This window comes from Cygnus olor, chromosome 1, assembly GCF_009769625.2.
Source record: "Cygnus olor isolate bCygOlo1 chromosome 1, bCygOlo1.pri.v2, whole genome shotgun sequence".
NCBI classification, from domain to species: Eukaryota; Metazoa; Chordata; class Aves; order Anseriformes; family Anatidae; genus Cygnus; species Cygnus olor.
Genome location: NC_049169.1, coordinates 98,452,090 through 98,477,123, shown reverse-complemented (window position 1 = coordinate 98,477,123; position 25,034 = coordinate 98,452,090). Strand labels below are relative to the sequence as shown.

At 53.6% G+C, this 25,034-nt stretch overlaps 1 protein-coding gene across 6 annotated transcripts; it reads left to right on the top strand.

Annotated features, from left to right (window-relative positions):
- The first annotated feature begins 5,984 nt into the window (after positions 1-5,984).
- On the top strand, positions 5,985-23,215 carry GPR156 (G protein-coupled receptor 156). Of its 6 annotated transcripts, XM_040571873.1 has the most exons (11): positions 6,573-6,709; positions 11,623-11,885; positions 13,434-13,570; positions 14,414-14,549; positions 14,679-14,789; positions 15,623-15,748; positions 16,297-16,392; positions 18,999-19,235; positions 20,752-20,910; positions 21,494-21,626; positions 23,086-23,215. In XM_040571873.1, exons 2-11 carry the CDS (start codon positions 11,769-11,771, stop codon positions 23,124-23,126), a joined length of 1,293 nt encoding a protein of 430 aa, XP_040427807.1. In that variant the 5' UTR covers positions 6,573-6,709; positions 11,623-11,768; the 3' UTR covers positions 23,127-23,215. The 6 variants fall into 6 exon arrangements, with proteins under 6 accessions (XP_040427785.1, XP_040427807.1, XP_040427801.1 ...); XM_040571851.1 differs by lacking the exons at positions 6,573-6,709; positions 23,086-23,215 and adding an exon at positions 5,985-6,547 and having other exon boundaries at positions 21,494-23,079; XM_040571867.1 differs by lacking the exon at positions 23,086-23,215 and having other exon boundaries at positions 11,623-11,873; positions 21,494-23,079.
- Positions 23,216-25,034: the final 1,819 nt, after the last annotated feature.

The window sequence follows — 25,034 nt, the reverse complement described above, 5'->3', positions numbered from 1 at the left end:
CAGCAACCTCTCGCAGCCAAAGCTGCTGTGGGTTGTAAAACATTTTCCCATCTCGGTTTCTAAAGTTTCGTAAAGCAATCTGCTCTAGCTGCTTCAAGTTTCTTAGTAGCAACAAAGTGGCCAGTGTATTTATCTCATATGAAGCCTGCACTGGCGATCCTTGATTTTGAGGCACGCAGCCCTGACTCAAAATAACTTTAAAGGACGTGGAAAATCTGCCATGTGACTTATATTTTAGGTGTAAAATGCGGATGTATTTAGATCGATGCCCATCGCTGTCAAGGTGTACTGAAGCAGTTGTTAAATTGGGTGTTGTGCACCCACAGAAAGCTGCAGCAAAGCCACATTTTAAACAATAGTTTTACTTCATGTATTTTTTGCGTGTGTGCTGGCTCTTGCAAAGAGCAAGAGATAATTGGCAACTTGTGTGCCAGGGTTGCATTTGCCTTTTTGTGTCACGGTCATCTCTCCTTCTCCAGTTCCTGCTCCACTTTCTCTTCTACCTTCAGCTACACACTCCTGGCCTGCAGCAGAGCTGTGGCCTGGCTTAAAGCACGCTACATACAACCCGCAGCCTTTAACGTCGTTCAGTAGCTGGTGCTCAGGTCCAGAAGTTCAACCTCTTCTTCCTCGGGGATATGTTTGTCTTCCCCACCCCACCCCCCCCAGATAATGTCATCACCCAAGATCTTGTGTTGATGCCATAAAGGAATAAACTGCAAAGCGTGGGCCTGAGGCTGGGCGTGGAGGAACTGCACCGCAACCCTCCCTTCAGCTGCCTTTCCCTCTCCGTGCTGCTCACCCTCTCTGTGTTTGCTGCTCTTCAGACATACTGATCTGCTCCTGACTTGACAGATTTCTTAAAAACACTGGCTGCCAGACGCATGGCTCCAGGTGTCAGTCCCTTCAGAGATACCAGGCCACTTTTTTCACCTTCCCACCTGTGCCGGTTCCTTCCCTGAAGTCAAGTTTATTAAATTTTGGCATTCGTATCCACTCAAAATGTGGGCAGCGGTAACTTCCTGGCCCTCTTTCTCATACCCATTCTGCCTTTGTCCCTGAAGCTAACAGCAGTGTCCTTGTGAAAGATGAGGCTTCTCATGGATTCAGCAGACTGATTCAGCCCTAGTAGCCTACCATTGCTCCCACCTGCCTGCACGCAGTACTCCCTTTCTTCTCTCATTGTTCTCCCTTACACAGAAGGGATAATTTCTGTGACCCCATTGTGCTCCTTTTCCCATTCAGTCCTCATGTTGTCATCCCTTTTTAGCAGCCAGGGCGAGGACCAGGCCCCCTGCTGTGGCAAAGGACCACCTGAAAAGGCCTGTAATAAGCAAAACGTAATAAGCAAAGTGCTTCAGATGTGGCAGCCAGAGCCAGAAACACGAGATGCTTCTGTTGTGCACTGGCTGTGTGTTAGATCTGTGTTAATAGAAAGGGTTTTGTTTTTGTTTTTGTTTTTATTCTCTATTGTTAGAAAGAAAAACATCTTCACAGTGCCAGGTAGAAGAAAGAACACGGTGAATAACCGAGGTGAGATCATTGTGTGACTCCACAAGCAGTCATGAGCTGCTACAATTGAAGGAAACTATCATTTACCACCTGTTATTTAGCAGACAGGCACAGCTGAAACGCAGCGCCACTGGAGACTTTATTGTTTCCCTGTCACATCCTAGGAGGCTGAGATACCTCCCAGGAGACCACTAATCGCCGCTGGGGTTGGGTGTTGCTGGCAGCACGGAGCGAACCTTGAAAGCTTTGGTGGTTCAGATTAGCATCAAAGAAGCTGAACGCCTCCCCTGGGTTCCAGGCCGTGCTAAACCTTTAATAAAAATAATACAGCGAGACTGTATTAAAGGAAAGAGCAGGCAGGTTTATTGGATACATCTGGCATGACCAGTCGCCTACCTAAAATTAGCAAAATTCCCGGTATCCTGTGTCAGCATGCACTGGGCTTGTGCAAACCCCAGCTGGATTCCTCAGGAGCTCTGTCCTCCGAAGTGTTGGTGTGGGACACAGGTCCCTCGTGGTCTTTTGCTGAAGCACCACCAAACTTTGGAGGACATTAGTCAAAAAATCGACATTCAAAAAATTGACGTTCATCAAAAGTGAGGACTGATAAAAAAAAATAGTTTCCAATGGAAAATACAAGTAGAAAAAACAATAAGCAGTAAACTATGGGCTTGTTTGCTTTTTTCCCATTTTGCACATGATGGTAAAGGAAGGATTTCAGTCTGTGGGCAACTCTATCAAGGACATCCACCAGTCTTCCTACCAGCAGGCCCTCTGGCTTGCCATAAGGAGTGATTCTGCCTGGAATTTGCCAGTGTCCCACAGGAGCTGTGTACCTGCTCCTGTCCCTTGCTGGAGAGGGACAGGGGATGATTCACCAGGTTTCTCTCTCTGTCCAGCTACTGAAACTTGTCAAAACTTAATAGCTTGAAGAGTCCCGACCCACTGATAAATTCATTGCAATTTGCCAGTAGGCCTAAAAATTGACAAAGTGGAGACAGTGGACAGATGAACACACACGCTGACTAAGCCTCGTTCCCTCAGGATATCGCTCTCAAAAATGGGAATGATCCCAACTGATTGGAGAGGATCTTGTCAAAGATGAGGCAATTGTTTGCCTCACGTTCCTGGGACCGTGTCCATGTGGAGATCCTCATTTGCCACAGCCAGATAAGCGTTTGGTGCCTCCTCCACCACACCACTACGCAGCTGCGTGGCGTTGACCTGCTGTTTTCTTAGAAACCCTGCCCTGCCTCTCTTTCACCTGACATGGTACCTAATTCTTAATCTCCTGTGTTCCTCGTGGTGCCTTCCCCAAAAAATAATAATTAGGAAAGGGTGTGGGAAACCAACAGGCCTCCGTCCCACATCCGATAGAGCTCCAGCCAGCTGCCCTACATTTGCAGCAGACCCAGCCCCTCTGCCCCATCTGCAGACAGGCTGATCCCCTACCACTAGCAATATGCAGAAAGTCTTCAGAGAGTTTTTAACACTCTCATCGTCCTGCTTTTAACAGGAGGAGCAGAAGGGACGGGGGCATCTAAAGCACACCGGCTGTTCCACTGCAAGCACCAGCTCATTTCTTGTGGGGAAATTGCCAAACCGTGGCTGCAAGGTGGTGACGTCTCGGGCCCAAGCCTCCTGTAACTTTCTGACCTCCCGTCGGGTGAATCTTGGATTACTTTGCATAGGAAACAGGCAGGGTGAGCAGGGTGTTGCTAGCAAACCAGTTTCCACTGGTGGGAGTGAGCTTGAGTTCTGGGCATGGTGGAAACCATGCTGCAGCTGATATTCCTGCCTTGGGCTTCTTTAAGTGCCATGGCTTCTGCTTACAAGAGGATGTAGGTCTTGTGTCACTAGTAGGCACTTTTCTTCTACCCTGTCCTTAAAAGTTTTCCCCTGGATTCCTCTGTTTCTCACCACTTTTGCTTAGTCCTTTCCTCACCTGGAGCACTCCTAAGGTCGTGGCATGTTCGCCTAGCAATGGTGGGGTCCACGTCAACCAAATGCGGGCTGTGGGATCATCTTTCTGAGAGATTATTTCCAGTCTCAGAAGATGCAGTGCTGTGTCCTTGCCTTGCCCTGGATGGGGCAGCACAAACTGGCCTAATGTTTTGCTATGGCAGGAGTGAGTTAAAAGGTCATCCTAAAGCAATTCACAGCAACATAGAAGACAGGTATGAATGGGCATGTCAAGAGGTGACCTAGTCCATGCTGCTGTCCTCAGCCTCAGCTAACCTTTCTTGGCAGAGACTGACCAGCTGAACGGACAGTCTTCCAGAATGTGCTGGGAGGAATGGAGCAAGCAGCAGAGAACTGCTCCGAGTGCAACTCTTGGGCTCAGTTTGCAAGAGTGGTCCACATGTCCCCAGGTGCCCTAACGAGGCATGCAATTATAGTGGGCAGCTTCTGTTATGAGACAATTTCTGAAAGGTCACACACCCAACAGGATGGTGTGGCAATAACAAGGGAGTGTTCGAGGTTTCAGGAACCTCGGAGAAGGAGAACGTCCAAGCGACCACCTCCAAGGTCCTATTCCTGTGAGCTGGAAGGAGAAGACAGGAGCTCCTGGAGGTGAAACCCTTGGCTGGTGTTTGCTGAGAGGCTGCGCTCTGTGGTTCACTCAGCCCTGGTCCATGGGGATGGAGCTGCCCAAGGTCCAGCACCGAGGCCCTTGGACTGGAGACTGACTGGAAACAGAAGGAAATTTTCAACTAACCCCACCAAGAGGGTCTTCTAATGGGCAAAAACCTCAACAATTTAAACTTGGGGGGCCATGGACTAAGTGGGATGAGTATGTGAAAAGAAGAAACTAATCATTTAAATTCCAGAATAAGAAACTTAGGCAGTAAGAGGAAAAAGTGGGGGAAAAAAAAATCTCACTTATGAGAATAAACAGCACAAAACTGGTGTTGCCTAAGCGTGGCCAAATGCTTTCTTCAGCTGAGACGTTACAATCGCTGGCTGCCGCATGCTGAGAAAGGAGATAGCAAGTGAAAGAGATAAAGGTGGTGTTTTATGTTAATGGCAATGTTACCTGTTTTAGAGCTACGGGAAATTCAGAGCAGACTGTATGTAGATCAGCGTGCTAATTAGTAAAGCCCAAGAGGGAGTACTCCATGCATGCCTGCGAGGACAACTGACTGCCTCGTCAAACGAGGCCCAGGATGGATGTCTCTCTACAGGCTTATTTGCCATGTGTAAAAGAAAACGGTATTTGCATAGAGAATTTAATTCTGGGACACATCTGTAGAGACTGCCTGCAGGCCACAGCGAAGCCTCTTGAGAGTTTCTAAGGGTGCCGGATTATAATTTCCCTATGGAGGAGGTATCCATCCGGCACACACCTTTCACATTTCATCGTGATGGATAAAGAGTTCGTCACGGCCCCAGAAGCAGTTAGTTGCCTGATTGCAATCAACATCAGCAAAGTCAGGACAATCATAGGTAGTCGGATAGGAATTCGGCTTTTCAAAGAGAATAACTTTCCCAAAACTGAAGAAAATAAAAAGTGCGGTTCATCCTGTAGGAAACTTGGTGAAATTTGACTGAAAATTGAGTAGCTTATGAAGAGTTCAGCACATGACCAAAAGCCATAGTTAAAACAGAGGCTGATTTTAATTCTGTCCTGTGCAGCACTCTGAGTGTGAGCTCTTGGGGATGGAAATCCCATGTGGGATAAATGGGCTGAAACTCTGCGACTTGCCTGAGAGGTGCTGCTGGATGGTGGCTGGTAAGTAGTGGGTCTCATTGCACAAAAAACTGCTCAAGGCCAACTTTTTAAAACTGTCATCTTAAAGTAAATATGAAATCATTGTTGGGCACACCTTGGAGCAAACAGGATGGGTCACATCACCAGAAGGAGGTGCTGTGCCTTGGTGACACTCAGGAAGGCTCCAGGGAGCATGGTAGGTAAAAAGGTGCGCACAGGGAAGAAGAGTGGGTGAGGTGCTGGGGGTGAAGAACCAGGGGAGACATGAAGGGGTGACTTATCTTTTGTATCAGGCACTGAAACACCCCTGGGAAGCTCCACAGTCTCACTTTTCCATGAGATATTTAAGAGGATGGAGAATGAGCCAGGCCGAGGTGTGGAAAACAGCTGGAGAAAAACACAAGAAAAATGGGTGACCTTGGGTGCCACCCAAGTGACAGAAGTGGCCTCTGTGACAGCACCCAGACCGTGGGTGGCTGCAGAGCTGGAGGAGGCGAGGTCCTGCTTCTGTTGGGCAAGAAGTGAGAGACGAGGTGAGTGGCAGCAGAAACGTCCCTGCTCCAGAGCTTTGATTTTGAGAGCTAAACCGAGGAGTGAAGCCGAAACGTGCACAAAGCGCAGATTTCCTATTATCACCGCTTACGAGGAGCTTCGTTATTATTAAGTATGAGTCACTGCGACAGGCTGAGCGCTTTCTGTTAGGAAGGAGAGGAACCAGAAATAACGCACTGACCTCCTGTGCGAACAGTCAGGTTCGTGCTCTCCTCCCTCCGTGAGACGTTTCAGTTCATCATCCCGGTTTTACGGAGGCGGAGACCGGATTGGTAAATCCAGTCTGCATGCCTGAGAAGTGACCGGATTTCCAGAGGCACAGGGAGACTGCGGGCTCTTATTTTAGTCACTGAGGTGGGGATGCTGGGAGTGCTCTGCAAATCAGGGTGCCACTTTTGGGGCCATAACACAGCATTAACCAACGTTGGGGTCCCCGGCTTTCAGACCGCTGGGTCTGGGCAGGGTCTAAGCAGAGCGCCTGGGTCTACCAAAGATTTCCAAGGGGCTTTTCTTGGGGGGGTGGGCGGTGCTGCTGGGGCTGGTGGCCACGATTTGGGTGCTGGGGATCTGACAGAGCTCCTTGCAGGCTGGGGAACTGAGGGGTCCCTGCACTTAGGATAGCACTGAGCGGCACAGCGGGGCCCTGCAAACCTCCCCGCTCCTGTGCAGACCGAGGCCGTGCCCAGTCCACAGCTCTGCGGGTTTGGGAAGCAGCAGGAGTGAAAAAATTAGCACGGTTCATGCCAAGGCCTGGCGGAGGCAGCTAATGAGGTAAACAGAAGCGCACAGGGAGAGAAAACCTGCGTGGCCCAGCGCCTGTCCGCAAGCAGCGCTTTCCAGCGGCGCCTGGCACCGTGCTCCGGGCTGGGACGGAAGCTTTGGTGCTGGCAGGGGAGCCGAGATTTTGGCGAAAGAAGCCGGGGAAGAAAAGTGGTAAAACGGGGCGGGCAGGGGCCGAGAAGTTAATGAGGCTGGGGGACACGGAGGAGGGCAAGGGGCGGCGGGGGGATGCTGAGAGCGGGCAGCGGGGCCGTCGGGGGGCACGCAGGGAGATTCCCCGGCTACTGCTGGCCACGGGGCCTCGCTCGCCATCCCCGGCTGGTTTTTGGGCTTGGAGGAGCCGAGCCCAGCCGAGCCGGGCGGGAGGAGCGCGGCAGCCCCGGCCCCTCCCCGCAGCCCGCCTCCGAGCCGTGCCGAGCCGTGCTTGAGCCGTGCCGAGCCGTGTTGAACCGTGCCCAGCCGTGCCCAGCCGTGCCGGGAGAGCGGGTCGGGGGCTTTCAGGTGGGTCCGGGGGCTTTCCTCGGGGTGGTCGGGGGGGAGAGGCCGAGCCCCCGCTACCCTGCCCCTGCCCCGGTGCTGCCGGCCCCCGGGGGGCTGCGGGGACGCCTTGCGTGCTTGCGGGATGCGGGGCCGGTCAGCCCGCAGCCGGGGAACTGCGGGTCCCCGAGCAAGCTGCGGTGCTTCAGGTTGGCTGGAAGGAGCAGGGGGAGGAAAGGTTGCAAACACAGAGGGGCTGTGGGGATGCCACGCTCCCGCACCGTTTGCTCAGGGTGGGATGCCCACCAGGGCCAGCGCGTTTCGCCCCGTCTGGGCTCTTCTGGGGGTTGCTGGAGCCAAGACCTGGGTTTTCCACTGCCCCACAGCTGCTCGGAGGAGACCTGGGAAACTGGATCCCTGGTAACCAGCAGCGGTCGCCCAGACGCAGCCAGCGTTGAGTTGCAGCCGGCATCTCTTTTACGTGTCCTTCGTGTGCCGGCCTCACGGCATCGCCTCACACGCTCGGTGCCAGGGCGCTGCGGACGAGGCGAGCCTCGTGGCAACCCGCGTGGCCCTGGACCTGCGTGGGGCGGCTGCTTCGCCCAGCAGAGCGAGGCACCAGGGCGTTCATCTCCTTCAGCGGGGCGAGCCGGGGGCAGCTCCTCCAGCTCCCACAGCCTTGGCTCCGGCCTCGCTCCCAAGGGGGGAAATATCCAGAACCAGGTCACCGTAGAGCGTTCTGCCTCCTCTTTCAGGGACACGGCCTGTCAGCTGGTTTCCAAAGATTTGAAAGGGGGAAAAAAATACAAATATAAGTGATGTTGGGCTTTTTAGGGTTCGCAGCTGTCCCTGGGTTTGTGGTGGTCTGCCTTTGCAGCGCTGCCGTCCCAGCCCAGCCTGCAAAGGCAGAGGTGTGTCAGGGCTCAGGAGGCTGCGAGGGGCCGGTGTCTGGTTGCACGAGAGAGCAGCCGTGCCACTTTGCCAGCTCCTGAAATGGAGAGCTCTCGAGGGCACGGCCTCCACCTGAAATGTAACTTTATGAACATATCCCCTCCGCGGCCTCTTCGTCCCCTGCGCTCGACAGCTCAGCTGCGAACAGCTTCAGCGAGGAGCGAACCTCTATTTTAATTAAGCCATACACATCTCAACCACAGCCTAGATCGGTCTTGTAAATCAGCACCCTAAATGGTCGGCCTTTGTTACCCGGTACAGTTACGAGGGGGAAAATTGCAGGCTGCGCCTCCCCGCCAGGCTGCTGAGCACGTTGCAGCCGGGCCGGTGCGAGCACCTCGGAGGCAGGGAGCTGATGGAGCCGGTGGCCACAGCCACCTGAGGAGCTGCTCGGGGCTGGGCCATGCCTCAGAGCACTGTGCTGGGGGCAGAGAGGGAAGCAGCGGCGTTGAAATGGTGGAAACGGCCTGGGAAAAGGCGGTTCTCCTTCCTCTGAGCATCTCCAGTCTGAAAGTCCGTCCGTCCGCCTCTGCCTCTCACGTGCCCATCGTTGTACAGCAATTAAGGTGAGAGCGATAAAAGACTTATCAGCTCCCAAGTGGGAGACTGATGAGTCAGCTCCTCGCAGGACCATGTGGAGTTTCAAAAAAAATTAATTTAAATTTAATTTCATGTATTTATTTATTTTGCATAGAGGTTCCTTTAAATTCGGGATGGATACCACAGAACCTGAAAGAGCGGGGCAGGTATTTAACCTCCGTTGAAAAAACTTTATGCCTCAACAACTGGAAGCGGTGCTTCCATATCTGGAAGGTGGATTTGAATGCACGCAGGACTGTTTTACAGTCGTGGGTGGATAATGGGTGCATGGGAAAGCCAGGGGGAGAGAGAAAGACCGGTGGCAGAGCTACGTGTCCGGCAGACACACAGCCCTGGGGTGATCAGCAAGATCAGCATTCAGAAACAATTGCCTCTGTCAGCTTGGGAGATGCTATCAGAAAGGGGAAGGATGCCTCAAAATTGCAACTGGCTTCAGTAAAGACTAAATTTGAGGTTTCAGAGCCACCCAGCCAGCTCCCTGTGTGCTGGCAGAAGGGAGCAGCTTGTCCAGCATCTCCCACCTCTGTGTGCGAAGTGCCAATGCTTATCAGCGTAGCCTGGAGGTGACCACAGAGGGGACATGGCTGGGGACACTGCCCACTGCAGTGCTCTGTCTGGGTGGGAAGACATGATGTAGGAGCTACCAGGGACTGAGGGTTTGTAACCCACGTTTTAGGGCTGCATGATGGCCCGAGCTTCTTGGCTTTCCTTTCTTTGTAAGTGTTTGCAGGGGAAAGCGTGAAAACTTAGATGCTGAGGTTTTAAATATAAATTAAAAATAAGCTTCAGATACCCTGTGTGTTTTAACTGGAGATTTTTACATAGCTGTGTTGGGGGGGGCGTTGCAGTAAGCCTAGTTTGTGATTTTTTTTTTTGATCGCCTTGGGGTTGGCAATGCTGCAGGTTTCTCAGGTCAAACAAGAAGGGATCTTGTTGGGCAAGAACAGCAGAAGGGAACAGCGCAAACCTTCTCGGAAGAGCCAGTGTTTTCTGAATTGCAAAACCCCATCTTGTGTGTTCATCCTGCTGGAATAGTTCTTGGACAACTCGATGGTTTAAGTGTGGGGTTGGCATCACGTCTAGATGGGACTGTCCCCACCGGCAGAACCCCATCTCCCATCGGTGGTGGCAGCCACAGAGGGGCTCAGCTCCACATGCCGTTCTGCCCCGTTATCTCCTCTGGCACACAGCAGATGCTCAGGAGGTGGCTGATCACACAGACATCTCCCCACGCAGCTCTTCCCCATGGATGTCCTTTTCCAGCATCCCTCCCGCTGCAGAGCGGTGCCTGTGCCGTTTCTGTCAAGGCTGATATGGCCAAACAGGATTGCAGGGCTTCTGAAAAACAGCACGCTTCTGAATGTAATTGTGCTTTTGTCTGCAAATTGACTTCTTCAGTTTTCCACCTTTTGATTCCCTGAGCTGTGACATCGCCTCATTTTTGGGGGGAAGAAGTCTCTCCTTCAAAGCTAGATCAAAAAGAATTTGTCGGGGTGAAACGTTCATTCTGCCTGTTTTGGGCTCATGCGTTTTGCATCAGTTTTTCAGCTTCTTCAAGTTTTCTTTTTTTCCTCTGCTTTTTCAGAAAGGATATGAAGGCAAGAAGAAACTTTGAGAGAGTCAAGATTTGCATTTAGACATCACTGTGTTTTTTGCAGGACGTTTATGCTGTAGTATACAGTTGCTCAGCATTGGCAGACAAATAATCTCAGGTCTTGGAGGATCTGAAGAAACAGACTTCCAGACCTGAAGACACTGAGGCGAATGCAAATTGCCCGCATCCAAATGTTTTTAACAACCACTGCTTCCTTTCTATGCTAGAAGGCGGTGGCGCTAATTTTTTTGCGTGCCGTCCAGCCGCTTGTTTCCTACCAACTTCAGGCTTGTCGGGTCACGTCCACCTGCATGCTGATGCTTGGCCGTGGCCAAAAGTTGGTCACTGTGATCTATCAGCCTGGTGGATATGGAGCTGTGGGGAGCGAGGGGCAGGAGGAGCAGGGTGAGCAGAGCACGTGTCAGAAACTGCGGTCCCGTGGTGCCCTGTGGTTCCTTCTGCTCCTGGCCGTGAGGAGAGGTGGCCACCGGGTCGTGCTTGGGGTCACCAAGGCATCCTGCAGCGGGACCTTTCAGCCGGCCCTAATTAGAGGCAGGAGCTGGAGGGGAAGCGCCTGTTGCGTTTTGGCAATATCCGTGCTACGGCTTGCTTTATCGCATGCTAATGAGTGCTAATTGTCCTCGGCGGCCAGCTTTTTTTTATCAAAATTGCGCGGGAGCCGTTTGCGTAATCGCGTGCCAGCGTTCCCAGGGGGCAGCTTCCCGGGGAGACTTCTGATTTCAGATGAGTGCTGACCCCGATGTGCTGGGGCTGGGACTTGTAAGCAGCTTCTCTAGAGCTGGACATCAGCTCACAGGAGCCAAGAAGGATGCCTGCAGCATCTCTGGCACTTGGGTCTTGATTAACCCAGGTGAAGCAGAGCAAGTTACAGAGCAGGTCCTGAGGACCACACTTCCTCTTAATTTAGCCTTTCTTTGCGCATGTAATGATGGCAGCTTTTCCTAAGAAGGGGCTTCTGGTCTGTGTAATGCTTCTGAGGAGGCACGAAGCCCAGCATCAGTGGGGTGGTGTTTTGGGGGTGCACAGGGCTTCATCTGCTGGGGTCAGCCCCAGGGGGATGCTCGGATAAATATTTTGCCCCCACCTGTCATTACCAGCAGTCACGGAGGGAGCTTTCGCGCGTCCTCTCCAGCTCCTAGCAGCAGGAGCCTTGCTTATGGCCGTGTATTGGAAGCTAATTAAAACTGGTGACAATGGTAATTGGGTTGGGATGCTTGAGGATAAGTATGACCTCATGTCTAAAATGGTAATGAAGCCGACTAAAAACCTCACCAAAAAGAGGTACAACAAGGGGAGCAGAGGCAACGGTGGCACGCGGTGGGAGCGCACGGGTGCCGGGGTGCCAGGACGGGCACGTGCCCAGCTTTGTCTCTGCGGCGGGGGGCCGGTGGCTGCCGTGACCCCACCGTGTGTTGGTCTGCAGGGTGCCCTGAAGGGTGACGGGATGCCACCGTGCTGCGTGGGGACCCGTGCCCCGTGCTGAGTCGCCACGTGGCGGACGACGCCCCGAGGGACGCGGGGAGGTGACCGCTCCCCGGCCCGGCTCTGGATGAAGGCTGAGGATGTGCTATGGAGCCGGGATTCAACTGCTCCGACCTCTGCGATGGCAACCCCGGTTTCGGCAGCCAGGAGCAGCAGCAGAGGACGCTGCGGGAGCTCTGCACCATCACAGTCGTACGTACGGAGGTGGGGGAGCATGAGGGTTCCTCCATGGAAGGGGATTTGGGCGAATGGATGGAGAGGGGCACAGGGGCATGGCAGCGAAGCGGTGCCCCCCAGCCAGAGGCCACATGCTGTCCTCTCCTGGGATGGCCTCCAAAAAGAGCCTGGCACTCAGTGGGTGGCCAGAAGGCGAGGATGCAACCATGACAGTGCTCCCGGCCTCAGAGCTGCTTAGGAGCGGGCCTGGGATGCCCTTCTCTGCCCCTGGCCTTTCCCAACCCCTGGCACTTCAAAGGGCTTTTCAAATATTAACAGAGCAGCATTTAATTAAAAGCCATCATCTGTAATAAATGGCACCTGCCCCCAGCACCAGGCCAGCAGAAGCGACACAGGGATGGATGCGCATGCTTGTGCTTGGCTCCACGTGAGGCTGCTGGAGGGAGCAGCGGGGCTCAGCCGCCTCGGTCTCTGCCGGGCTCTGCACGAACGCGGGCGTTTAATTAGAAGACCATAAGCTGCTTGGCTCCCCGGGCCCTGGCAGCTTTGCTACAATTAATATTCCACCTGCTAGGGCCGGGATTTACTCTGCTCAGCGGCGGATGAAGTGCTCCATCAACTTCACGTAGTTGCAGACCACTGACGGCTGGGGAAAAACAGCGGTCGGTGTGTGGTGTGTGCGTGTTTGCAAAGGGAAAGTGGAAACCACGGTGTGCTTCTCTTCCCTGGGAAGTTCCCGAGAAGAAGTTGCAGCAATGCTTTCAGCAGCAGCCAGAGGTGGAAAGACGCTGCTGGTGGATGCAGCTGGGAGTGAAGTGGGATTTTTCAAGCGTGGTGTGAGGTGGCCCTCATTTGTGCAGCACGATGGGGTTTTTTGTGCAGCAAATCCTGGTGCGAGGTGAGGATGAGCAACCTGCTTGACCACCTGCACCATCCGGTGTGGTCTTCCTTTGTTGGAGAGCCAAAAGACCGGTGCCACCCCACCTGGGAGATAGGGAGGGGGAAGATGAGGTGGGCAGCAGGTGGCAGGTGGCAGGAGAACATCTCCCCAGGGATTCCATGCTCTGCTCTTGCCTGTCTTTCTTTCCTGGCCGAGATTTTTCATTACCAAGCAGCCCTGGGCCCAGCATGGTGCCATCTCATGCTGCACCCCAAAAGCTCTTGAGCTGCCTAGAGCTGGGGTCCCACAGACTGTCCCTGGCTGCGTGGTGGTGACCTGAACCCTCTTCAGCTGATGTCTACCTAGGATCAAGTTAGTTTTAGTTAGAGCTGGGAGACAGGCGGAGCCCAGCTGGGTGTGTTGCTGCAAGATGGGGATAAAGGTGGGGATGGCTATCAAAGGGTGCCCTACCCTTCTTCCCAAAGAAGTGTGGCAGAGTGTGTCCTGTCTACACACCTCTCATTAGCCCTGCTGGCAGGTCTTGGTCTGAGGCAGGGGTGTCTGCTCAGGGAGAGAGGTTTGAGAGATGCTGTTTCATGTCCTTTCTGGTTGAACAATCATGGCAGTGTAGAGACCTCCTTCGCTGGGAGCCCCAGAAGTGTCCTCTTCCTCCTCACCCCTTTTGCCTTCCTCAGACGTCTTCTGACCGCAGCGGGAAGAGCTCCCCATCTTTCTCTGCTGCTCTCCTGGGCGTCGTGTGGACGTTCCTGACCGGAGGAGTCCTGCTAGCCCTCTTCTTTCTGGTCTTCACGATTCGCTTCAGGAAAAACAGGTAAGGATGTGTGTGAAGGGGCTGCTGTGGCTTCTCATGGCTGGAGAAGCAGCGCATGGTGTCATCTCAAAGGTGCTACTTAACAAATCATCAGCAGGGGTGAGGAGAAAAAGAGCTGGTTTCTCCTCTGCCCCATGGTCTTGAGAGCATCATTTGAGGAGCACAGCTCCAGGAGCAAAGTCATCGTGCTCTCAACAGCATGCCTGTTTCCCTGCTGCTATGGGGCCACTCCTGGTTTCATCAGAGCAGTGTTGAGTTTGGTGGCTGTCTTAATTGGTCACTAAGTTATTTAGGTCCCCAAGGACATCCTCAGAGAGAAACTGTAAGGAACATGCGTTATTTACTTGCACTGCAGCTGGGCTGCCTACTGAACCTGGAGGCACAGAGGAGGCCTGTTTGTGCGAGCAGCACAGAGGGCGAGCTGGTGGATGATGTCCACCGGGGCTGGGGCACGGGGAGGAAGGCAGGGAGGAGGAGAGACAGGTTGGTCTCCAGGCTCTGTGTGGCTTTGGAAGTAGCAAGAGCCAGGGAGGAGCTCAAGGGCCCTGAAAGGAAATGATTCCCCCCCTTCCTGAACACAGTTGTTATGGGTAAAGTTATGGGGGGGGGAAGCTGTAACCTGAATGTTAATGGTAGCTTCCTGTGTTTGAGCCTGCGCTCGGGGTGGAGGTCCTGCTGCCTGCCAGGAGTGTCAGGGTATGGCAAAAGGACTACTATTTAAAGTATGGGGCCAGGGACCATCCCCTGTGGCCACCTCCATCCCTGCAACAGGGCCTTACCCCGGTGCTGCCAGGCCACCGCGCTCAGTAACCATCACTGCCTTCCCTGCTTTGTCTCCCGGAGGATCGTGAAGATGTCCAGCCCCAATCTGAACGTTGTGACCCTGCTGGGCAGTGGCTTGACTTACACTAGTGCTTACCTCTTTGGGATTCAGGAGCAGAGCCTGCCGTCCAGACACTCAGTGGAAACGCTTATCCAGGTGAGCAGGGCACGGCTGGGACGGGTGTCTTAACACACATGTATGTGTGTGGACACGGGTGGGAGCAATGGGTGCATCACCTCCTGGCCTCCTTACCCCCAGTGCCCCCATTTCCACCTCGTCCTGCAGGTGCGGCTCTGCCTGCTGTGTGTGGGGACCTCCCTGGTGCTGGGCCCTGTCCTGGGGAAGAGCTGGAGGCTCTACAAGGTGTTCACCCAGCGGGTGCCGGACAAGCGGGTGGTGAGTAGCCAGCCCCCAGAGCAGGACAGACACCAGACAGTCCCAAACCAGTCTGGAATGGCTGATAAGCCCAACGAGTAACTGGGATGGTGCACATGCAACTGGGTACCTCAGGCAGAGGTCTGGCTGCACACCTAGCTGGGTTGGGGCTCCTCGTTTATGTGCGGTTGGTGTGGGATGAGCAAAACCAGGTGTCCTCAAGGGTGTCTGGAAGAGGGCCAGCCCAGGTGCATCGGATCTTCTGTGTGGTGGGAGCACTGGGTGCTCCCCAACAGTGCCAGAGGAAGGGGATAGGGCAGCTGGGAGGGAAATGCGAGCCACTGTATATATTTGTGCATACAAAAGTGTGCTTACAGCTTTATGGGGCCACTTTCCAACAGTGAAAAAAAGGGAGGTGAGATGTGAGGTTTTGCAGCGAGGACTCCCATTCCTCAGGCACCAAACCCTGCGTTAAACTCATGAAATGATAATCCTATCAGCTTTTTTTTTTTTTTTTTCCCACCTCCACCTTTTTTCTCTCTGTTTGTGATACAGATGTAATGGATGATACTCTTTTTCTGGAAGTGCCATTTCCTGCCATGGCATTTACCAGCTAGCCATGCAGTCAGGGAGGGCTCATACCTGGTCCCAAGCCTGGTTGGGTCTCCAAGAGTCTGGGAGCTGGAGGCAGAGATGTAGGTGATGGGCTGTAGGTAAGCTGTTGGACTCCACTCCAGGGGGAAGTATTAGGTTGAACACATCCCTTGGAAGAGACAACTAGAAGGAGACCCAGGGGAATGGAGGTTGCTGGTGCCCATTTACCACTGACTGTAACACTTCCTGCGTGTTTGCAGATTATCAAAGACCTCCAGTTGCTGGTGATGGTGGCAGTGTTGGTGTTGGCAGACGCTGTATTGCTCTTGACGTGGGTCTTCTCTGATCCGGTCCAGTGTTTCCGAAGCCTCAGCGTCTCAGTGCGGGTAAAGGGATGAGGAGAGGTGGTGCAGCACTACGCTGTGTCCTGTCTGATCTCTGGGGGCAATGCTGGTGGATGGTCAGGCTTTTGGAGGTGCTGTTTAAAAACAAGACAGACAGAAAAGCCAAAAAGCCTTTGGGGTTCTCCAGATTGGCTTTGCCTGTGGCCTACTTCAGAGATGGGGGTCAGCTGCAAGATTTCCAGGTCCATGCACCCAAACCAGGAAGGGGATATCTGCTTGCAGAGCTTTGGCTGGCCAAGCAGTGGGATCTAGTGAATGGTCTTGACCAGTGTGTGCAGGTCACCTGGGTGGCACAGAAGAGGACCACGGCATCCACAGATGCTTTAGAAAAAGGCTTAACCAGCCCCATTGCAAGCAGAATACCAAAATATTCCTGATTTAACTGCCTGCCCCAGCAGCACCAGATTTGGCATTTCCCTTTAGGAGTTTACAGAGACCTGCTTGGATTTGTAGACCTGTCGCCCATCGGTCTGTCCCTGCTCCCAGACAGGGGCAGCAGCCTTCACTTCTGCCTTCCCATTGCCTCCTAGGCGACAGAGAAAGGCATGACCTGTTCAGTGAGCCGGATGCAGTCCTGTGCATCTCTTTATTCCGATCTTTGGCTCGTTCTCATTTTAGGGTTTAAGGTACGTAACCTCTCTATTGATTCTTGTGTTGTATCTCACCTCCTCCCAGTCTCACAGCCATAACTGTTTAGCAGCATTTGTAGTTTCTCTGCTCTCCTGAGCTACATGTGCATTGCAGGTCCCAACTGCTCCTGTTCATCTTGAAAGCCTCCCAACTCTATTTCTTCTCATCTTGATGTTTTCTTGCATTCCCTTGTAAAAGCCCTGTCAGCCAGTTTCTCCCTCACTGTCTCTTCTGCACACACTATGCACGTGCTCTCTCTCCAGTTCTTGGCCTGTAACCACCCGTGCCTCATCTATCTCCCTCCTTAAAACTTGTGTCTTAATGTTTTCCAAAGCTCACTTTTTCCATGAAGCTTCGGTTCAGCGTCTGCCCCAGTGATGCACTGTGCAGCTCAGACCCTGAGTCGTCTGACTCCAAATCAAGGAGGTGCTGACGACAAGTGCGTGGTGTCTACCTTCACAGGATGTTTATCAGCTTAATTATACCACTGAAATACACTTTCACTGGCGTAACGTTGTATGTGGCCATTCATATTCCAGAAGAGTTAGTTATACTGATGTAACTATATAGGTATAATTATAGCTGTAATTATCCGTGGTCTCATGTGTCTCTGGGTTGGCAGAGGTTGGAAGCATTTCAGCAAGCTGATTTTGATGAACCTTGTGAGATCACAGCCTTCCTTTGCAAATGGCTCTGTCCCCGCATGCAACACAAGCAGTTCCTTTCTGACTCACCATAATGTAATAGTCATTGACCATCTACCAAGAACCATAGGAATAAGAGCAGAAAGAGACCTCAGGACACTGCCAAGTCCTTCTCCCCCCTCCACTTCATTTTAAAGGCATTAGCCTAGTCTGTCCTCAAAAGACCTTTGGTGCTGGGGATTTCAGACCTTCCCTGGGCAGCCACTTTTGGTGCTACATCTCCATCCCTGACTTTGTCCACAGTTTGTGTTAGGTTTCTTCAGGGCTTAGATGAGTAATGCTTTTGCCTGCAGCTCCTCCAAACTCTTTTTGTTCCTCTCATTCACAACAAAACATTCCCAGTCACAGGTACTCCTCATTAGCATTGCCTTGAACCTGACCCTGATCCTATCTACTGGGTGTCACAGAGGTATTGCTTTAGTGGTTTCTCTGGAGTTAATCTGGATTTACACTAATGTGAGAGTAGGCTCTGTCTCTGCGTGTACATCGCACTTCTTATTTTCCAAAGCATTACTGTGCTCAGCTCTTTGTGAAGCCACTCAGTGCATTATCCTGGTTTTACTGGCACGGAGCAACAGACAGAAATGGCTTGCCAAGGTCATCCATTGAATTAGGAGTACAGGCCTCTGCTCAAGATTCAAAACAACAACAAAACTAAGTCCTGTGCTTATTTAAAGTCCTAATTTACCAGCTGGCAGTGTTTTTGTCTGTGTCCCCGGTAGACTACATGAATATTAAATGGGACTTTGGTGCTGTTATTTTCTCGCTTAGGACTTGGCTTGCCTTTGGGCCCTGTGTTTGTAGGTGAATGTGGTTATCCAGCGCAGATCCTATAGAGCAGATTTGGGTGTCAGCTTAGTTCCTAGGTCTCACTATTGCGATTCTCCCATGAGAACTCACGGTGCTCTTAAGTCGGGAGTCTTGGCAGTGTCCAAGGATGTGAACCTCCCCTCCCTGTCAGAGAGTCCCTCCAGCCCATAACCCTCAGCCCATAACCCCCACAGTGGTCAGCAAGCAACCACTGCACAGAGGGGTCCAGAAGGGTCTACAAAATATGTGCCACTGGTCATAAAAAAGGACTGCCTGATGCCCAAATAACAATTTTATATTTATTAGTAGTAAAAGGCCGACAGCTGCACTTGCTAGGTAGTGCAGGGATTATGTAGGAGTCATGTGCCCAGTATTTGGGTCCTTGCATGAATAGGGAATTTGTTAGATGGCATTTCCAAAGGACCCTGAAAGCAGACCACAACCTGTGCTAACAGAGGAGGGCAAAAAATACTCGGTGTTGCCTGGGAGTGAGACCTGGGGAGAGGATAGCTGTGTGCAGAGCCCTCCTTCAGCCCCTTCCACCGCCGCTGGCGTCAGGCAGGAAACGGGGAAGGGGAAAGAATTGAACTGGGGAGTTTCCTGGATTTCTATTTGAAGAGGCAGCAAGGACATCCTCTTCCCTCCAGCCTAACCCCCTGCTTTTTCTGTCTTGCTTTTTCCTTCTGAGCCTCCTTTCTGCCCCGTCAGAGGTGTGTTGCTGCAGTATGTCCCACCACCACCGTGTCCCCGCAGGGATTTTCCTCTCCCCTCCATCTTTGCCGTTCCTGCTCCATCACAGAGGAAGCTTTCCCTCCTCTCCCTGCCTCTCCTGGCCATGCCCTGCCCTGTGGCATGGCCTGGCGCCCCGCAGGTCCTGCCAGTGCCACCAGCCCTGCCCTCCCACCCCGCCGCTGCTGACGAAGCATCCCCCGGCCTGCAGCGCCCTGCTGGGCTCTCACCACGCTGCACAGCGCCCGCCACATGAGAGATCAAAGGGCATTAATTAGGATGGCACTGAGTGTCAGGCTGTAATTATCCCCGCTCTGCCAATCTCCCTTCTGAAGGCAGGCCTTGTCTTCTGCTTGCAGAGCGTCCTGCTGCTCTACGGGACGTACCTGGCCGGCCTGACCGACAACGTCAGCTCCCCGCCGGTCAACCAGTCCCTGACGCTCGTCGTGGGGGTCAACCTCATTTTCCTGGTGGCTGGTGCCGTCTTCTTAGTTCACCGTTTCTTCCGCACTTGGCACAACTTGCTGTTTGGTTTCACCTCCGGGGGCATCTTTGTGTGTACGACTACAATCAACTGCTTCATCTTCGTCCCGCAGGTACGCTGCCAGCACTGTACAGAGACCAGCCTGGAAACGGGCACGATTCTGGGGTTTAACACTTGTATTTCCTGCTGCTTTCCCCAAATGTGCGGGCTCACCTGCACAGCTCATCCTCCAAAACCCGGTGGCTCTGCTTCCCCAAGCAAGTCCCTTGAATCTCCGAGGGCTGAGTTTCTCTGCCCACAGCCCTCGGCAGGTCCCCCGTGTCCTCACCTCATACCCCACATGCACTCTCAAAGGAGGAAACTCAGCGGTGCTTTAAAGAAGCCTTTTGTGACCCAGCTCGGCTCTTCTGCTTCCCACGTCCTCCAGGAGGAGCCCGGTGCATCTGACCGTGACGTTAGTGAGAAAAATGCTCCCATTGTCACAGCGAGAGGAAGCAGTTGTTTACTCAGATTTATGTTTGGAGGAATGTTAGGGCTCAAGGAAATGAGGTGAGGAAAGGAGGAAGAGGTGAAACAGAGGAAAGAGCAGATCTGTGCAAGAGAGGGCTCGGGGGATCTCACCCACATGCATAAATACCTGATGGGGAGGAGGAGGGAAGGGGGAGCCAGGCTCTTCTCAGCGGTGTCCAGTGATGGGACAGGAGACAATGGACACAGTCTGAAACACAGGAAATTTTGTTTAAACATCAGAAAAAGGGTGGTGTTTTTTTATTTATTTATTTTTTTTCTTGCTGTGAAGGTGGTCAGACAATGGCACAGATTTCCCAGAGAGGCTATGGTGTCTCCATGTGGAGAGATGCTCACAACCCAGCTGTATGCATCCATGGGCAGCCCGCTCCTGTCTGACTGGGGGGGACAAGATGATCTCCAGAGGTCCCTGCCCACCTTGGCAATCCTTCTGGGGTTGGTTGGTGTAACCACACGGTCACAACCCAGTGGACTACCAGCTCTTGGGAGCCCTCCTGGGGCGAGCACCAAGCCCGCTGGTGATCCCTGAGCGGGGACGGAGAAGCAGCCAAGCTGCGCTGCACCAGTCCATCCTGCCTTCTGCCTCTGCTCTTCCTCCGTGTAGCCTGGGGGCTTTGAGCATTTTACTTAACTCGAATCTTTTAATTCATCGGCTTGTTTTTCCTAATGGGCTTGCTCTTCTATTGCTCTTCTGAGATCGATGAGCAGCGGGAGCTGGGCTGTGCAAGACGAGAGACAAGAAAACAGATATTAAGTGCTGCTGGTTTACGCCTTGTCACCAATGATTCGGGGACTAGGCAGCATGTGTGATGCTCTCTTTGTTACAGAGTCAGGGGAAGGGGAGGGGGCTTGTACAGCACGCTTGAAGGTTGCAGCACAGCTCTCTCCATGTTAAAAGCCAAGCCAGGGACCAGGCAGGGTTCAGACATGTGGGATGCTCAGAGCCCTGCTTCGCCACCTCCCTGGCTGCCTGTCCCTGCGCTCATCCGTCACACCCCGCCTTTGTCTCCCTCACTCTGTCCCTTTGTCTCCTTCTCCCCGAGTGGCAGCTGCCTCCCTCCGCACGCACCGTGCCGGTAACAGCTCCTTGTGCCCCGCAGCTCAGGCAGTGGAAGGCCTTTGAAGAAGAAAGCCAAACCCTGAGCCACATGGCAAAATATTTCACCAGCCCGAGCAGGAGCTGCCACTCGGTGTACAGCGAGGAGCAGCTCTACCAGCTGATAGGGGAGAAAAACTCCATGAAGCGGCTGCTGACAGAGGTAGGGGGCTCTGCCGGCCCTGATACCGTGGCCATTGGGTCTCAGTGGCCTCTTCACGCCCTGCCCTTTGAGTGCCAAGGCTTGGTGGGGTGGGCAGCCCTTTGCTACACCCCTGTCCCCCATCTGGAGGGGAGGAGCTGATTGGTTTTGTCCTGTCATTCTGCATCCTCATCCTGAAGTGCCAAAATTTGGGCATAAAACAGACGGCCTGATTTAAAATATATAAATATATAAAAATATATATAAATATATATAAATATATATATATATATAAGTGGAAGGAAGAGAGCAGAAAAGCCTGGTTTCTACAGCGTGGTCAAATATAAGGTGAATTTAGAGGGGAGCTGCACCCTCTCAGGAAAGCCCCCAGCCCCTGCTCCCTCACCTGCACTCGGGGAGCCACTGTCCCCCACGCCTGAGGGTTTTAGGGTGCACTGGGGAGGAGGAGGTCCCAGCTGGCTTTTGCAGGCTGTCTCAGAGCTCCTCTCTGCACGGAGAAGTGCGACTCATTTTTTGCCCTGTCCACTTTTGAATCCTCAACGTTTACCTACCCGTGCTTGACACGTTTGTGTGTTCGATGCAGAAAAACGCCGTGATCGAGAGCCTGCAGGAGCAAGTGAACAATGCCAAGGAGAAGCTGATGAGGCTGATGTCTGTGGAGGGCGGCTGCGACCCCGCGGTGCTGGCTCCCTGCACCCGGAGCACAGGGTGGCACGGTGAGCGGCGTGGCTGCGCTGCGGCCGGTGGGGATGTGCCTGGGGACTGCTGCCCCCTGGATCCAGAGCAGGACGGGCAGCAGCCTCCTCAGTTGCTGCATGCATCACCACACAGTCTGGTGCCTTTTAGTGGTGATGCTCAGGATCTCTGGAGATGTGTGAGCCATGAGCACGTGCTGCCAGAGGAGCCTGATTGCTCTCCGGTGCTGCTTTTTGATGTGGGGGACAGCCCTGAATGCAGCCCAAAAGATGCCCAGGAACATGGGATGCTTGCAGGGAAGGGGCATCCTCTGGAACCTGGCCAGGACGTCTCAGCTACTGCATCCAGAGAGCATCCCCCCAAGGTCAGCTACGTAAGCAGCGAGAAGCTGCAGGAAATCTTGCAAGATCTGAGCCTGGACGGCAGGACCTGCAGCCCGGCCTTCCCCGCACGTGGGGCGGGGATGTGGGGGGTGCAGGAGGGGTACCCAGCCACCCGCAATCCCCTCAGCCCCTACCTGACGAGGCGGCGGCGGCATGTCCCGCTGCCCCCTGCCTCTGCCGGCTTCCCCACATCCCCGTCCCCTCGCCCCCGGTGTGCAGCCAGCTCAGTGGTCAGCAGGCTGGGCACACGGGGCCGTGGGGAGCCAGCACGCCTCGCCATGGGGAGGGAAGGCGAGGGAGCTGACAGAGGGCTCCATTACCCAGCACCATCCTCTCTATCCATCCCCACCGAGGGATGGCCGGAGCCCCAGGGCTGGGAGGCGAGTGGCACGGGCCCAGAAATTCACCACGATGCTTCCCCGTGGGACTGGCGGCAGCGGGGTGCCCCGGGGATGCCAGCTCGTCCCGCCCTGCACTCGCTGTACCATTACCCGGACTCGGACTACAGCAGCAGCTCCGAGGAGATGTTTCCCTGCTGCCACCGGCCCTGCTGCCAGGCCTGCCTGCACAGCCCCCGCGGCTCCCTGGGCGGCAGCAGCAGCAGCAGCACGGACACGGACACGGACACAGGGCCCGGTGGGGCTGCAGGATGCTGGCTGGAGCCCCAGGGCAGGGCTCAGCCTGTTGTGAACTTCAAAGAAGATCTGAAACCCACGTTTGTGTGACCGCGAGCACCCCCGTCCCAAAGGCGAGTGCCCCCTTCCTCCCAAAGCACGCTCTGTGAAAGAAAACACAGTGATGCAAAATAAATGCATCCCTCTGGGGTGGAGACAGCAGGAGCACTTGCAGCTGTGGCAAAGTCACGGCCTCACAGCTGAGGGCACGATGGAGACTCTGGTGAGGCTTGGTAGTGTCTGAGCATGAGCGTGGAGTCCAAAGGTGACATCTTTGGAGGTGGCCTTGCGTTTTGTGCAGCCCAGTTGCACAGTTGTAGGTTAGACTCAGGTTGGCGCTGAAGGAAAGGACAAGCAAGCAATCTTAAAGAGGATCTGAAAAGGTTTCTCTCTCTCTCTCTCTCTTTTTTTTTTTCCTGCAGCTTGTGTGCCCTTCCGTATGCCTTTGTGGTGGATGAAGTAGCCTGGAATGTTTTAGGTTTGTTTAAATTAATACGGTCTGTTTAATTTTTTTGTCTGAGAAATATCAAAGCAGTAAAAGCGGTGTGCCCGCTATTGTTGGGATGTTTGTGGAGGCATTTCAAGCGTGTAGCTGCCTTCACAGGAAAAGCGAGGGGCTCTGAAACCTGAAGCCCAGCCCACAGAGACCCCTTTGGAGGCAGGATGCCTGTGCTGAAAGGGATGGTAACGGAGGCACCCCCAACCCAGCTTTGAACGATGCACATCCCTCTCATTATCCTTTATGAAGGTCAAATATCTCACTGTTGTATCCCCTCACCAGCACCGCCTTTTCTTCCCCAGCACTTCTTCTCCGGATTTGCTGAATCCTGCATTCCTAGGGCAAATCGCCAAACCCAATCACCTTAAGGAGAACAATATCCCCACAGCCCCTCATTGTTCCCAATACGGAAACTCTCCAAAGGGTGATCCCAATTCCCAAATCCCATGTCCTGGGTGGGGCACAGGTGTCCCCTTCCCCAGCTGCGGGGCCGGATGGATGCTGACCACAGCGGGCAGGTGGTGGGCAAAGGGCTGGGGTTGCCACCCGTTCCTGACCACCGCTGCCTCCCCTGCAGAGGAGGTGGGCAAAGCAGTGGGGTTTGGTGTCCTGGGGTTTGGAGCCTACCAGGTGGGATATGGCAAGAAGGGGGCCCTGCCTGCTGCGGGTCCCCCTGAGAGTGGGATGTGAGGGGGTCTTCTGTCCTCCTTAAGCATGGTTAGAGTTTGCTCTGGGGCTACGAGAGATGGCAGGGTGGTCATGGGGAACGATCAAACGCTAAGCCATCTGGAAGCAACTGATATAAAAATTAACTTAAAATCTACTAGTGAAGGCAGAAAAATTCTCTGGAGGACTTTGAACCGATGGTTTGTTTGGAAACTCTTCATTGGAATTTGGGGCAATTTCTTTGCTCTGTCTGGTCACGAGCAGCCACAAAGGAAAGCCACATGCCAGGGGGACACACATACTTTCCATGTACACACAGAGGGCTGACACCGTGCATACATGCACACGTGTGCACGCATGAGCGCTCACTGGTGCTTTAGGCAGCTCCCAGCTCCAGCCTTGTCCTGTGCCTAGCAAGGAGCACGCATTGGATCCAGGTGGGAAGAGCCAGAGCACCACGTAGTGGACCAGGCTGCTTGCACGTGAGGGGAGAGAACAGCAAGATGGTGGGCTGCCTTTTATTGCCATTAGCATTATGGGAACTTTGCATCTGTCATTGGACATACACAGGAGCATTCCTGCACCTTATCTTTAGCCATCAGGCACTAAATTACATGTTTGGTTCCCCAACAGCTCCTTGTACATCCTTTGGAGGAGTCCTTCTCTCCCCACCACGCGATTCAATGCGTTTTAATTTGGGCTTTGCCCAGAACCCAAGGTTTGTGAACAGCTGTAGGGACAGGGGTGCACATTCTGCCACGTCAGAAAGGCAGACCGTGAGAGCTGTGGCAGCAGGACCATGAGTGCCCCAATCTGTATTTTCTTGCTGTTGGCTACAGAGATAGCTCAAAGAGAGCTGTCTCTCACCTGAGGGTCCTGTAGTATCAACATCCCATACAAGCAATGAGGTCCTCTGAACGTTTCCAGCTTCGTGAGCTGCATCTCCAACTCATTCTTTCCCTTCTGGCCCTGCACCTCTCCGAATTCCAGCTACTGTCTGCAAACAGACTCATAGGAGGAGATGACAAAGCCACCTCAGACAGTGTACTAGAGCCCTGCCACGTACGGTGTGACAGGAGATGCTCCCCAGATGGCCTGTGAAGGGCCTCTCCCCAGTTCACAGAGATAAGAAAGAGCATTGCTAGCTGTGGGATGTGGCAATGTGGGGAGCAGCAGTTGGTGGCTCTGGGTCTCTAGATGTTGTGG

Excerpts from the sequence above, each read along its gene's own strand:
- GPR156 (XM_040571851.1), top strand. The coding sequence starts at position 11,769 with ATGGAGCCGGGATTCAACTGCTCCGACCTCTGCGATGGCAACCCCGGT. Across the intron at positions 14,550-14,678 it reads CAGTGGAAACGCTTATCCAG|GTGCGGCTCTGCCTGCTGTG; the intron begins GTGAGCAGGGCA and ends CTCGTCCTGCAG. Across the intron at positions 14,790-15,622 it reads GGGTGCCGGACAAGCGGGTG|ATTATCAAAGACCTCCAGTT; the intron begins GTGAGTAGCCAG and ends GCGTGTTTGCAG.